This window comes from Neoarius graeffei, chromosome 25 (assembly GCF_027579695.1).
Source record: "Neoarius graeffei isolate fNeoGra1 chromosome 25, fNeoGra1.pri, whole genome shotgun sequence".
NCBI classification, from domain to species: Eukaryota; Metazoa; Chordata; class Actinopteri; order Siluriformes; family Ariidae; genus Neoarius; species Neoarius graeffei.
Genome location: NC_083593.1, coordinates 52395362 through 52407861, shown reverse-complemented (window position 1 = coordinate 52407861; position 12500 = coordinate 52395362). Strand labels below are relative to the sequence as shown.

At 44.2% G+C, this 12500-nt stretch overlaps 1 protein-coding gene across 6 annotated transcripts in view; it reads right to left on the bottom strand.

Annotated features, from left to right (window-relative positions):
- Positions 1-12500, bottom strand: part of depdc5 (DEP domain containing 5, GATOR1 subcomplex subunit) — a 90310-nt gene that overhangs the window by 12978 nt on the left and 64832 nt on the right. For 4 of the 6 annotated variants that reach the window (XM_060908424.1, XM_060908426.1, XM_060908425.1 and 1 more), the window contains exons 29-34: positions 12400-12500; positions 12098-12317; positions 9755-9888; positions 9334-9451; positions 5368-5430; positions 1121-1245 (exon numbers count right to left, since the gene is read on the bottom strand). The exon at positions 12400-12500 is cut by the window's right edge and continues 67 nt beyond it. In XM_060908424.1, the coding sequence (XP_060764407.1) occupies positions 1121-1245; positions 5368-5430; positions 9334-9451; positions 9755-9888; positions 12098-12317; positions 12400-12500 (761 nt within the window). The remainder of the gene's footprint in view (positions 1-1120; positions 1246-5367; positions 5431-9333; positions 9452-9754; positions 9889-12097; positions 12318-12399) is intronic. The other 2 variants (XM_060908427.1, XM_060908429.1) reach the window with 2 other exon arrangements.

Here is a 12500-nt window from a genome sequence, read left to right as displayed (position 1 = left end):
GTTTTACATTGGTGTGTTTCAAACTAAAATGTTTTCTATTTTTCACACCTGTGTTTCGTATTTTTTGTTTTGCACATATTAATCGAATTGTACTGTACACAGTGTTTGACTTAAACCAAATAATGAGCCAAGGTAATGAAATAAGAAAATGTTGATAAAATAAGACTTTAAGATGATTACAGTATCATTACACATCACAATATACTTACGGTCATTTAACATAGGCCGACTTACGACCAGATCGGTTTACGACCGGTCAATCGTAACCAAACGCAGTCGTAAGTCGATGCATACCTGTATAGTCATTTTTATTTTAACAAGAGGAGACCCTCGAAAAACCATCAGGTTTCAGGCCTCCCCTAGTCTGGTTAACACCAGACCATATCACAAGTGAAATATGGTCTGGAATCCGCCTATTGAATTTCTCGTAGGGGAGGTGTGGTTTACGATTGTCAACGGCCGTTTATTGGACGTTGCGAATGTCTATCATTTGGCGTATACGTAGCCCATGGCCAATCATGGCAGTTGTACCCGGTGACGTAGTTAGAGCGACGAAGAGGCAAAGAAGAGAAGGAAAGAGAAAGAGAAGGCAAAACAAAAATAGGAAAACGATGGCACCGAACGATTACTGCCGTTTGTGCAAGACAAATATGAGAGAAGCTGATCGAAAGTTTGGTTCGTATCGCTCGCCGCCATGTTAAATGTGATCCGTAAACAGTCCCAAATAAACTACAAGCTTCCGTTTGTCGAGTAGTACGCGTCACCGTCTTTCCACCCCTCCCCACTCTCTGACTGGCTCCCTAACTCAGGCGAGCCTTTAGACCATAGTTTCCATGCTGTCTTTTCAGATCGGAACGATTGTGCAAAGCAGCATGGGATTTCCCAGGCTAGGCCTCCCCTGCATAGCTTGTATTTGTTATATTTTAAGCCAATTTTGTTTCGTATGTGCAATAAACAAACAAACAAAAAACAATTTTTTTCCCCCAAAATATCTCAGGAAAATCAAACCGTGAGCCAAATATCGTGAAATGAATCGACTCGTGAATCAGGTGAATCGTTACATGCCTATTGAATACGGTCCCTTTTTAAAACCGTCTATATTTCAGACTTCTGTATTTACCCTGGTTCGGGTCCTGAAGCAGCCTCGGTAGCTCCGCCCACCACCATCCTGTCGTTTGATAGGTTCCCTGCTTTCTCTACTGATCCAGAATCAGCAGGATTGGCTGCAGGAGGCTCAGCAGACATCTTCACGAAGCAACAACACCGTTAAATACATGCGTTTCTTTAATAAATACTAACTATTTCTATATTGAAAATAATACAGACAAACATCATTAAATCTACTGACATGCAACAAATCTGAAACAACACTTTTGCATACTACAACAATAACAACGACAGGGTACCCAAGGGTACTGTAAAGTAGGGCTGTGCGATATGGGAAAAAATTAATACCCCGATACATTTTCTCCATTTCACGATATACGATATATTTCTCGATATATTTAAATCTCCTCTAAAGGATCCCATGAAATCTCACTTTTACTCTTTACTGGACTACAGATTAAATAACATTCTTGGTTAACTTTACAGGTGGTTTTCAACAACACATTTTAAATTTTCATGTTGGTGATTAATCACAATTGAATTGAAATAAGACTATTTTTATTCAACAAAGATGTGGCACAAACTGCAAAAACAATCTTGAAAATTGCAACAAAGGGGCAACACAATACAGAGCTGCTCAGAGCTCAAACCAATAAAGTGCAAGCTCAACACTGAGAAAGACATTTAGCCTAAAAAATAAGAAAAGTGCTCTTTCATTAAATTATTTAAAAAAATAGATCTCCAAGCTATTAACCTGACTACTGAGAACCACTGGAACATTCACAATAGAGAGAGAGAGAAGAGAGAGATCTGCAAAACATCATTTTTCTCTTTGCACACTTTTGAACTGAATGTTTTCCGGCTCTGCCTCTCAGATGTGTATAATTCCGGTATCGCCTTCTCTGTAAAATGTCTGCGACCAGGCAACTCATATTTGGGATCGAGTGTGTTTAGTAATTTTTGGAAGCCTGGTTTTTCCACTATACTAACTGGGATCATGTCTTCGGCAATGACGTTAGTGATTGCATGCGTAATAGCTCTCCATCTCTGACTCGTTTTCTCAGACCCCGTCCACACGTAGCCGGGTATCTGCTAAATCGAAGATATTTTTCTACGTTTTGGCCTGTCATCCACATGAAAACACATCAAAAACGAATATTTAAAAAAACTCCGGGCAAAGTGAAGATTTTTGAAAACTCCGTGTATGCCTTTTCGTGTAGACAGAGATAACCGGAATTTTGCGTTTTAGAACGTCACAATCTGCGCCAAAAAAATGACAACAAATCTGCCCTGACGTCAAACGTGCGACCTTTGTTTACTGCAGAAGCCAGATTAAGCATGGACAAAGAGTAATGGATCGGAGTAGTGCCTTGAAAGCGTTAATTATTGTGCAGGTGCTATTTACATGTTTAATTTTAGAAGCCCAACTACTGATAAGATTCCCAATCAACGTTTTCTTGCGTCTTTTGAAGTTTATACTCCAAAATTGTGTTTAGAAGCAATTCTGTCTCCGAGTCTGTCCAGACGAACGAGCTTGGCGTCATGTTTTATGTTTAGGCGGAAGTGACGCCAACAGAGGGCTATTCTGATGTGATTAGGGGGTAGGATTTGGGGAAATAATGCCATCTACAGGTTTGGAATTCTTATGAATGTGATTGAAAACGCAGATGTTCGGTTATGTGTGGAAGGGATTTTTTTCGAAGACGAGGTGGTGTGGATAAAACATTTTTATAAACGGAGGGGGGGAAAATGTTCGGTTTTAAAAATACCCGGCTACGTGTGTACATGGCATCATATGGGGTGGCTTTGGAGAACGAGGCCGCTATGGTCATTTGTTTAGCTCGTGGGCAAGTAGTTCAGAGTTTAAGAGACTCTTCATACTGTACCGGGTGAGTTTTCAGGTGATGGAACATATCTGTAGTGCTGCTGCCTTTCGTGATGACAGGTTTTTTTTTGCACACTTTACAAATTGGCATTTACTGTTCCACGTCCTCCTTGCGATATCCAAAAAATGCCAGATGACTGACCCCTTACTAGTTCTTTTAGGAACCAATTCGTCCACTTCCATTTTTAATTTGTCACTGAAATTGACAGAGCTTACATGGTCGCCTATGCAGCACCAGCGATTCCACGAACTGAGTCAGCGCTGTAAACCGAAACTAGGATATCTTCCCGCCGGCAGTGTTGCCAGATACTGCTGACGTTTTTCAGCCCAAAATACGTTCAAAACCCGCCAAAACACACTTAAAACCGCCCAATCTGGCAGCACAACCGAAACTAGGAAATCTTCCCGCAAGTTCTTTTCAGCACCGGGATGTCGCCTGGGATTGGTTGGTGAGTCTCATCTCATTATCTGTAGCCGCTTTATCCTTCTACAGGGTCGCAGGCAAGCTGGAGCCTATCCCAGCTGACTACGGGCGAAAGGCGGGGTACACCCTGGACAAGTCGCCAGGTCATCACAGGGCTGACACATAGACACAGACAACCATTCACACTCACATTCACACCTACGGTCAATTTAGAGTCACCAGTTAACCTAACCTGCATGTCTTTGGACTGTGGGGGAAACCGGAGCACCCGGAGGAAACCCACGCGGACACGGGGAGAACATGCAAACTCCGCACAGAAAGGCCCTCGCCGGTCACGGGGTTCGAACCCAGGACCTTCTTGCTGTGAGGCGACAGCACTAACCACTACACCACCGTGCCGCCCTGGTTGGTGAGTGCGTGACATTATTGTTTTTTTACCCTTAGGCAGCCTCTCACATTACTGCCTGAGGGACAGGGAGAAAACCACCGGAAAAGGTTTTAAACAAACACGAAACAAACGCAAGTCGGAAGATGACCATAAAATACTCGATAGTTACGATATAATAATTATATGTATCTCACACAGAATTTTCGGCAATATATCGAGTATATTCGATATATCGCACAGCCCTACTGTAAAGACATATTAAAGTAATAGAGAATCTTTCATCTACACATCTGTCATATTAAAAAAAAAAAAAAAAAAAGTACATGCAGGTTAGGGCCGGGCATTATGATGATATAATGCTGATTGTGTGATAAATTAAAGGTGACACATTATTGCCCTTTTCTCCAAGCTGAAATGGTTTCCTGAGGTCTTAATGAAATGTCCGTGACATGCTTTGGTCAAAACACCACAAGGATAAAACGCCACACTCCCTTCTCAACCTGTCTAAACAGCCCTGTTCAAAACCGCTGATTTGAGTTGCTGTTCCTTTAAATGATAATAAGCCACTGCTCGCTCCACCCTCCGGTTCTGCCGGCCAACCGGGTAGCACTTTCCTCATGAATATTCAATCGCTTGCAATGTCAGTTCTCAAGCCATGAGTGGAGAAACTCAGATGAAGGGGGCGGGATTATTCTAACGAGCTCCGTTTGTGACACAGAAACTGGAGCCGAACCTGAACGGCTTTGTGATGTTGAAGCTCATGTTTTCGGAAATCAGCAGAAAAAAAACAACTGGGCGTCTTATTTCAGAGTTTGTAGGCTCCAGAAGTGAATTTCACTTTTATAACACGTCCCCTTTAAGTCATGATCACAGGTATCTCTTTCTAAAATGTATTTTTAGTGGTGTCAAACTCTGATTGGACGCAGCTGATCAGATTTTTTTTTTAAGAATTCATTAAAATTAGTAGAAATCAATTTATTTTTGTTTACGTTGTAGACAAACGTTGTAGTGGTCCTGTTAAGCCTAGGTCACAACTGGATGTACGATTTTTTGGCCGTGCGATTTTTGGCATTTCCCAAATCGCTGTGTTTTTTTTGTTCGTGGAGAAAGACGCACGTTGGCTGCAAGTTTGTCTTGCAACCTGAAAAAAACGTAAGCGCCCGTAGAGTTTGTTTGACATGACAAAGAACCTCTGCGGCCAGTCTGCGGCCAGTCTACGGCTCGAAAATCAGCACGTCAAACGCGCGCCCTCCATGCATTTCACGCGCGCCCTCCGTGCGTTTCTTGCGTTTTTTCACGTAGACCAGCCGTAGGAGCACGTACGGCTGGTTGTGACCGAGGCATTATATGGCCCACCCCTATGGCAGGGTTACAGGGATGCACTAAATAAAATATAATCCTATCGCTGTATCGAAGCTGTTCTGAGGGCTGATGGTTTATTAACCCTTTATATTGATTTTTTTTTGTTCAGAAAAACACACAAGCATAAAAGACACACAAACACACAAGCGGTCATGCCCATTTTGTGCAAAGAGGAAACGAGAGACTGAGGACGTTACTGACCTGAGAGTGAGACAGGTAGGAGGAGCGAGGGCTACGAATAAAATCCAATAGGAACGCAGCGTCCTGTCAGCATACAGGAGGAAAAAAAGACCCACAGAGAGACAGACAGAGACAGACAGAGAGACAGAAGAACCCAGGAAGTTGAATATGATCCCTCAGGAGGAGGCCTGCAGGACTTCAGTACGGCACAGTTTCAATTCCGCTTTCATAAATCCACACAACTGTGTAAGTGATTATTTGGCAGCAAGTTATAATTCCTCATAAAGGCACAATTAATACAAAGCGTGCACAATTTTACACTTTAGTGCCAGAGCTATGAGGTTAATCCTGTTAACAGGTGAACGGATAAACCGGTGATAAATACTCAGTTATGTTTAGTGTCTACTTTATTTACACTTACATTTATATCATGCTATAATGCAATCATAAGGAATTGTACACGTAATTATTTATGAAAAAACATATTTGAATAGTTATTCCATGAAATCGAGTCGTACATGAGCCGATAGCTGACGAGGCGTGTAGCACCGAGTTGTCTATAAGCGATGTACGACGAGACTGAATGGAATAACTGTTTTATTCTCTCCACAAGGGCGGCACGGTGGTGTAGTGGTTAGCGCTGTCGCCTCACAGCAAAAAGGTCCTGGGTTCGAGCCCCGGGGCCGGCGAGGGCCTTTCTGTGTGGAGTTTGCATGTTCTCCCCGTGTCCGCGTGGGTTTCCTCCGGGTGCTCCGGTTTCCCCCACAGTCCAAAGACATGCAGGTTAGGTTAACTGGTGACTCTAAATTGAGCGTAGGTGTGAATGTGAGTGTGAATGGTTGTCTGTGTCTATGTGTCAGCCCTGTGATGACCTGGCGACTTGTCCAGGGTGTACCCCGCCTTTCGCCCATAGTCAGCTGGGATAGGCTCCAGCTTGCCTGCGACCCTGTAGAAGGATAAAGCGGCTACAGATAATGAGATGAGATGAGATTTTTCGGGGTTTTGTTTTCAAGTAGTCTTTATTCAGGGTATCTGCACATTTCTGATAACCAAAAATAATACTTTTTAAGGCTATTTTAAGACCTATGAGAATAAAAAATAAGACCACTACCGCGGGGAAAAATATTTAAAAAAAAAAAATCAGACTCTAGGCTATTATGGTCAAAGCATATTTATATTTTAATCAGTGCATCTCCAGTTTACGAACAGAATCTCGTCTTTCCCACAAGTAAACGATTTTGCATATTCAGAATCAGGGAACATTGCCCTGAAGACGGTGCCCACGTCTTCGTTCGAATTGTAGGAGTGGTGTTGGTCAATCGTTTGCAGAACCCACAGTATTTCAGCCTTAAGTGTAGCGGTCGAGGCGAAAGCACCGAAGGCACTTGTGCTGGGAGAAGTAGGCACCGAAGGGAAAGTGGGCTTTGCGCTAACGTTTGCAACCGGTGCTGCAAACATCTGCATGGGAACTGTTGTTGTTACCTGACTGGCGGCAGCGCGTTTATGCTTTTCCCCTTTCATGTGAGTGTCAAGGGCAGAAGAGCCCATTGTTCCCAACTTTATGTCTTTCTTGCAGAGTTTACACCGAGCTTCATTTTCGGACATTGCTTTTGACAACCAACCGCTATATTTCTGGTCCTCAAGCCACTTGTCCCTAAACTTACACTTCCCCATCCTACATGTCTGCCACGCTAAAGAAACCACTTCTTCGTCTTTTCCCACAACACTATAAGGAAAACGCTGCCCCCTAAGTGTTGTGTGATGCCTGTACTTTTAGGTACAGAGCGGTCTTTTTGCCATCTTCTTGTTACACATTGACGTGCGCTGTTTGAACAACGTTAGCACGGAAAAAAAATGTACAAACATATATTTTTGTGCCCCGATGAAATTTAATGCCACCCATATGAAAATTAATGCCACACTTCGAAATATTAGCAAAATATAAGGCTATTTAAGGCCTTAAACGCCATATACTGTATATCAGACTTTTTAAGGATCCGCGGACACCCTGTTATTTCGTACTCGGTTGGTTCAGCAACACACTCCGCCATTTCATCTGAAGGAGGGGGGTACACTAGTTTATATCTCTGTCCGTCCAAAACACCCTTTTTCTCAGCAACTATAAATCACAACTGCTTGATATTTGGTGCCGAGCTTCACTTTGAGGTTTTATACCGTGGATACCGTTTTCAGGTCTGTCGCACATCGACTTCCTGTTTACCGACTGAATGCATTTACGAAACATATACAGTAGCATGGATTGACAACATTTCTGTAGCACTTTTCTCAGCAACTACAAATCACAGCAACTGCTTGATATTTGGTACCGAGCTTCAGCTGGCTATTTTTTTTTCTTTACATCTTTTAAAAATAGCAGATTAATATGGAAAACTTTTTCTCTTGGACGTGATGGTATTTAATTGCGTAAATGACTATTTCTGTCATTGGAACCAGTGGATTCAGATGAACATTTTACTCCCCAGTGTTTCTATCTAAATGACATGTTAATCAACAAATGGTTGAAAAGATTTGAAAAAGAGTAAAAAGACAGATTTGTGAATGAATACTTATTTATAAGTACAAACCAAACAATGAGACAACAAATATTCTCCCCAGAGCCTTATAGCATCCTGGTATAAATATGATGCTATATTGTCTGAATATGATGCTACCTGTGTTAATTTTATAAAAGATTATACAGTGATTTTGACGCTGTTTCAAGAAGCAAAATGCTGTTTCAAAATGGCAGTTTACCAGGATGCTAATTGAAATCCTTGGGGAGAAACACTGCGCTTTACTTACTCGTTTCAGGGTTCATTATTTCTTGAAGTCAGCATTCATAATAAGTGTCCTATTCCTTCGATCGCTCGCGTTCTGATATAAGCGAGAGCGGGGGGATACGTAAGTGAGCTGATAACCTAGTAGTAGAGTAGCCAATCAGAGTACACGACTGCTCATATCCAGTGAATATGGATAGAATCATAAACTTTATGCAGTATGAATTATCTACATGAGGCGTTATATCACTAATTCCAAAGAAACCCAACCCTACATTTGTGATGCTTTTTTTTTCCCCCTCATTACAATAAATGAACCCTGGCATATTTAAAAATATATATCAGACTCTAAAAATGTAGTGTAAAAAAATTACAGCAATAAAATTAGCGTGTATTACGATTGAAAGCGATTTTTTCAATCTGTACTGTGCTCACAATATCAAATTACATTTCTAGCAATGGTGTGTTAGGTGAAATCCGTTACGACACGTACTTCGTACTGCAGCCTCGTGCCACGCTGATCAGAACTGACAATTCAACAGGAGTGAACTTTTACAAAAATGTAAAGATTACTCATTAAGCTTTACAGGTCCATGATGCGTTTCAGCTTTTTCTGTCCAAATAAACCCGGTTTAGTTAACTAGCAGGGTGTAAACTGTGCGGTTCTGACTTCCTGCAGTTTAAGGCGAGAAAACAAGGGGCAGGAAAAGCAAAGATAACAACACACAAAGACAAAAAACTATAACTGGAATCACCAACATGTAACGTGATTTCGGGGGGGGAATCAATCATCATCATCATAAGATCTACGAAAAAGGAGAATGAACACAAAAGGAGCCCAGCTGCATGCAGCAATGACGGGGTCCAAGCACTCTAGCGGGAGGGGTGGGGGTGAAGGGAACAGGTTAAAAAAAAAAAAAAAACAATTAATGAAAAGCAGTGCGTGTGGTTGCTAAAGATTGATAAAGATTGTGTATAAAGTATACAAAATAGATATACATGCCATTATTAAAATGATGGTTCGGTAGCAAGCAAGAAGAAAAGGAAGAAATATGGAAAAGGGATAGAGATTTAAAAAAAAAAACCTACAAGGGTCTCTACACTCAATTGGCCCCCTATAAACAAATACATACAGGAGCTGTAGCAGAATAAAACACACACACACACACACACACACACACACCTCTCCTCATTTAAAGCAATCTGTCACCTTTCTAGGGCTGTCAACATAGGTAGTTGCCATGGCAATGACAGCAGCAGGATCACTGTATGACGTATTTGCTTTAACCGCCGCATACTGAGATGAAGCCTGCTGCTCCTCCAGCGTCCTACACACACACACACACACACACACACACCAGGCTAGAAAGCTTGAATCCTGATGTTACAGGGATAATAAACATATGCTGTATCTGATTTCTCAGTAAATCCCCTCCACTGCTATCTTTAGCGAATTGGATTACACAGCTAACCACTAATAACCCAATATTAAAAAAGATGATTTTTCTGATTGATTGTGTGACATAATGCAAGTCCAGTTACATCACAGCTTACATTTGGTCCACTTTCTTGCATGGTACGACATGAGAGCATCACCGATATTACCATGGCAACATGCTACAAGGACTTACTTGTGAGTCTGATCCAGCTCCAGCAGGGTAGTGAGAGCCGACGCGCCTTTCTTACCCAGTGGAGGTGCGAGAGGCTCTGGGGTGTAAGGAGAGATCGGTGACGTCACCTGAAGACCCTTCATGGCTGCTCCTTTCTGTCAGCACAGCAGCAACAACGAGAGTAAAGAAACGCTCTATTAAACTTCCTGCATGTCTGTCAGGTCCAGTAAAGAAGGCGTGGCCTACGAGTTTGTCGGTCCCAGTAAAGAAGGTGTGGCCTACGAGTTTGTCAGTCCCAGTAAAGAAGGCGTGGCCTACGAGTTTGTCAGTCCGAGTAAAGAAGGTGTGGCCTACGAGTTTGTCGGTCCCAGTAAAGAAGGCGTGGCCTACGAGTTTGTCGGTCCCAGTAAAGAAGGCGTGGCCTACATGTCTGTCAGTCCTGTGGAAGGAGGTGTGGTCTCTGTGATGTTAGTCCCAGTAAAGAAGGCGTGGCCTATGAGTCTGTCAGTCTCAGCAAAGGTGGCATGGGCTACATGTCAGTCCCAGTAAAGAAGGCATGGCCTACATGTCTGTCCCAGTAAAGAAGGCGTGGCCTACATGTCTGTCCCAGTAAAGAAGGCGTGGCCTACATGTCTGTCAGTCCTGTGGAAGGAGGTGTGGTCTCTGTGATGTTAGTCCTAGTAAAGAAGGCGTGGCCTATGAGTCTGTCAGTCTCAGCAAAGGTGGCATGGGCTACATGTCTGTCCCAGTAAAGAAGGCGTGGCCTACATGTCTGTCAGTCCTGTGGAAGGAGGTGTGGTCTCTGTGATGTTAGTCCTAGTAAAGAAGGCGTGGCCTATGAGTCTGTCAGTCTCAGCAAAGGTGGCATGGGCTACATGTCAGTCCCAGTAAAGAAGGCATGGCCTACATGTCTGTCCCAGTAAAGAAGGCGTGGCCTACATGTCTGTCAGTCCTGTGGAAGGAGGTGTGGTCTCTGTGATGTTAGTCCTAGTAAAGAAGGCGTGGCCTATGAGTCTGTCAGTCTCAGCAAAGGTGGCATGGGCTACATGTCAGTCCCAGTAAAGAAGGCATGGCCTACATGTCTGTCCCAGTAAAGAAGGCGTGGCCTACATGTCTGTCCCAGTAAAGAAGGCGTGGCCTACATGTCTGTCAGTCCTGTGGAAGGAGGTGTGGTCTCTGTGATGTTAGTCCCAGTAAAGAAGGCGTGGCCTATGAGTCTGTCAGTCTCAGTAAAGGTGGCATGGGCTACATGTCAGTCCCAGTAAAGAAGGCGTGGCCTACATGTCTGTCCCAGTAAAGAAGGCGTGGCCTACATGTCTGTCAGTCCTGTGGAAGGAGGTGTGGTCTCTGTGATGTTAGTCCCAGTAAAGAAGGCGTGGCCTATGAGTCTGTCAGTCTCAGTAAAGGTGGCATGGGCTACATGTCAGTCCCAGTAAAGAAGGCGTGGCCTACATGTCTGTCCCAGTAAAGAAGGCGTGGCCTACATGTCTGTCAGTCCTGTGGAAGGGGGTGTGGTCTCTGTGATGTTAGTCCCAGTAAAGAAGGCATGGCCTATGAGTCTGTCAGTCTCAGTAAAGATGGCATGGGCTACATGTCAGTCCCAGCAAAGAAGGCGTGGCCTACATGTCTGTCCCAGTAAAGAAGGCGTGGCCTACATGTCTGTCAGTCCTGTGGAAGGAGGTGTGATCTCTGTGATGTTAGTCCCAGTAAAGAAGGCATGGCCTATGAGTCTGTCAGTCTCAGTAAAGGTGGCATGGGCTACATGTCAGTCCCAGTAAAGAAGGCGTGGCCTACATGTCTGTCCCAGTAAAGAAGGCATGGCCTACATGTCTATCAGTCCTGTGGAAGGAGGTGTGGTCTCTGTGATGTTCATCCCAGTAAAGAAAGCATGGCCTACAAGTCTGTCAGTCCCAGTAAAGAAGGCGTGGCCTACATGTCAGTCCCAGTAAAAAAGATGTGGCCTAAATATCTGTCAGTGCCACTGAAGAAGGCGTGGCCTAAATGTCTGTCAGTCCCACTGAAGGCATGGTCTATTAATCTGTCAGTCACATTAAAGAAGGCGTGGCCTATGTGTCTGTCAGTCCCACTGACAGAGGCATGGCCTGTGTGTGTGTGTCAGTTCCACTGAAGGAGGCGTGGCCTGTGTGTGTGTCAGTCCCACTGAAGGAGGCGTGGCCTATGAGTCTGTGAGTCCCACTGAAGGCAGTGTAGTGGAATATAGATATAGATCTGTCAGTCCAAGTAAAGGCGGCGTGGTCTCAGTGTCTATTATTCCCAGAAAATGAGACATACCCTCTGTGCCCGTCAGTCTCAGTGAAAGGGGCGTGGCCTCTCTGTCTGGCAACAGTCTTCTTGCCTACTCACCCGGATGATCCGATCAGATCGATGGCGTCTCCGGATTCTGTTCAGCCCCTCCAGAAAGCGAATGAAGCCATCGAGCAGAGCCCCGTCTCCAGACCCTGCTGCTGCCCCTGGTCCGTCCCCGTACACGTCCCAGTGGCCCTCGCCGTCCGCCACTCGCCTGGCCCCGCCCGCCGGGAGCAAGAGGAAGCGGGTGCGCCAGAACTTTAGCGAGTCGATAAGACTGTGGAGAAGAACAAGTAGTGAACGTCAGCGCCATCAGTAGCACAGCGTAGAAAAGACAGAAATCGCTTGTGATGGTGCACCTGAAGTCCTCGGATCCGGCTGAGCAGATGTACTGGTCCAGGTAGTTCCATTTATACTCCTCCAACCTCTCGTGACCGAAATCCACCCAGCAGGGCACAAA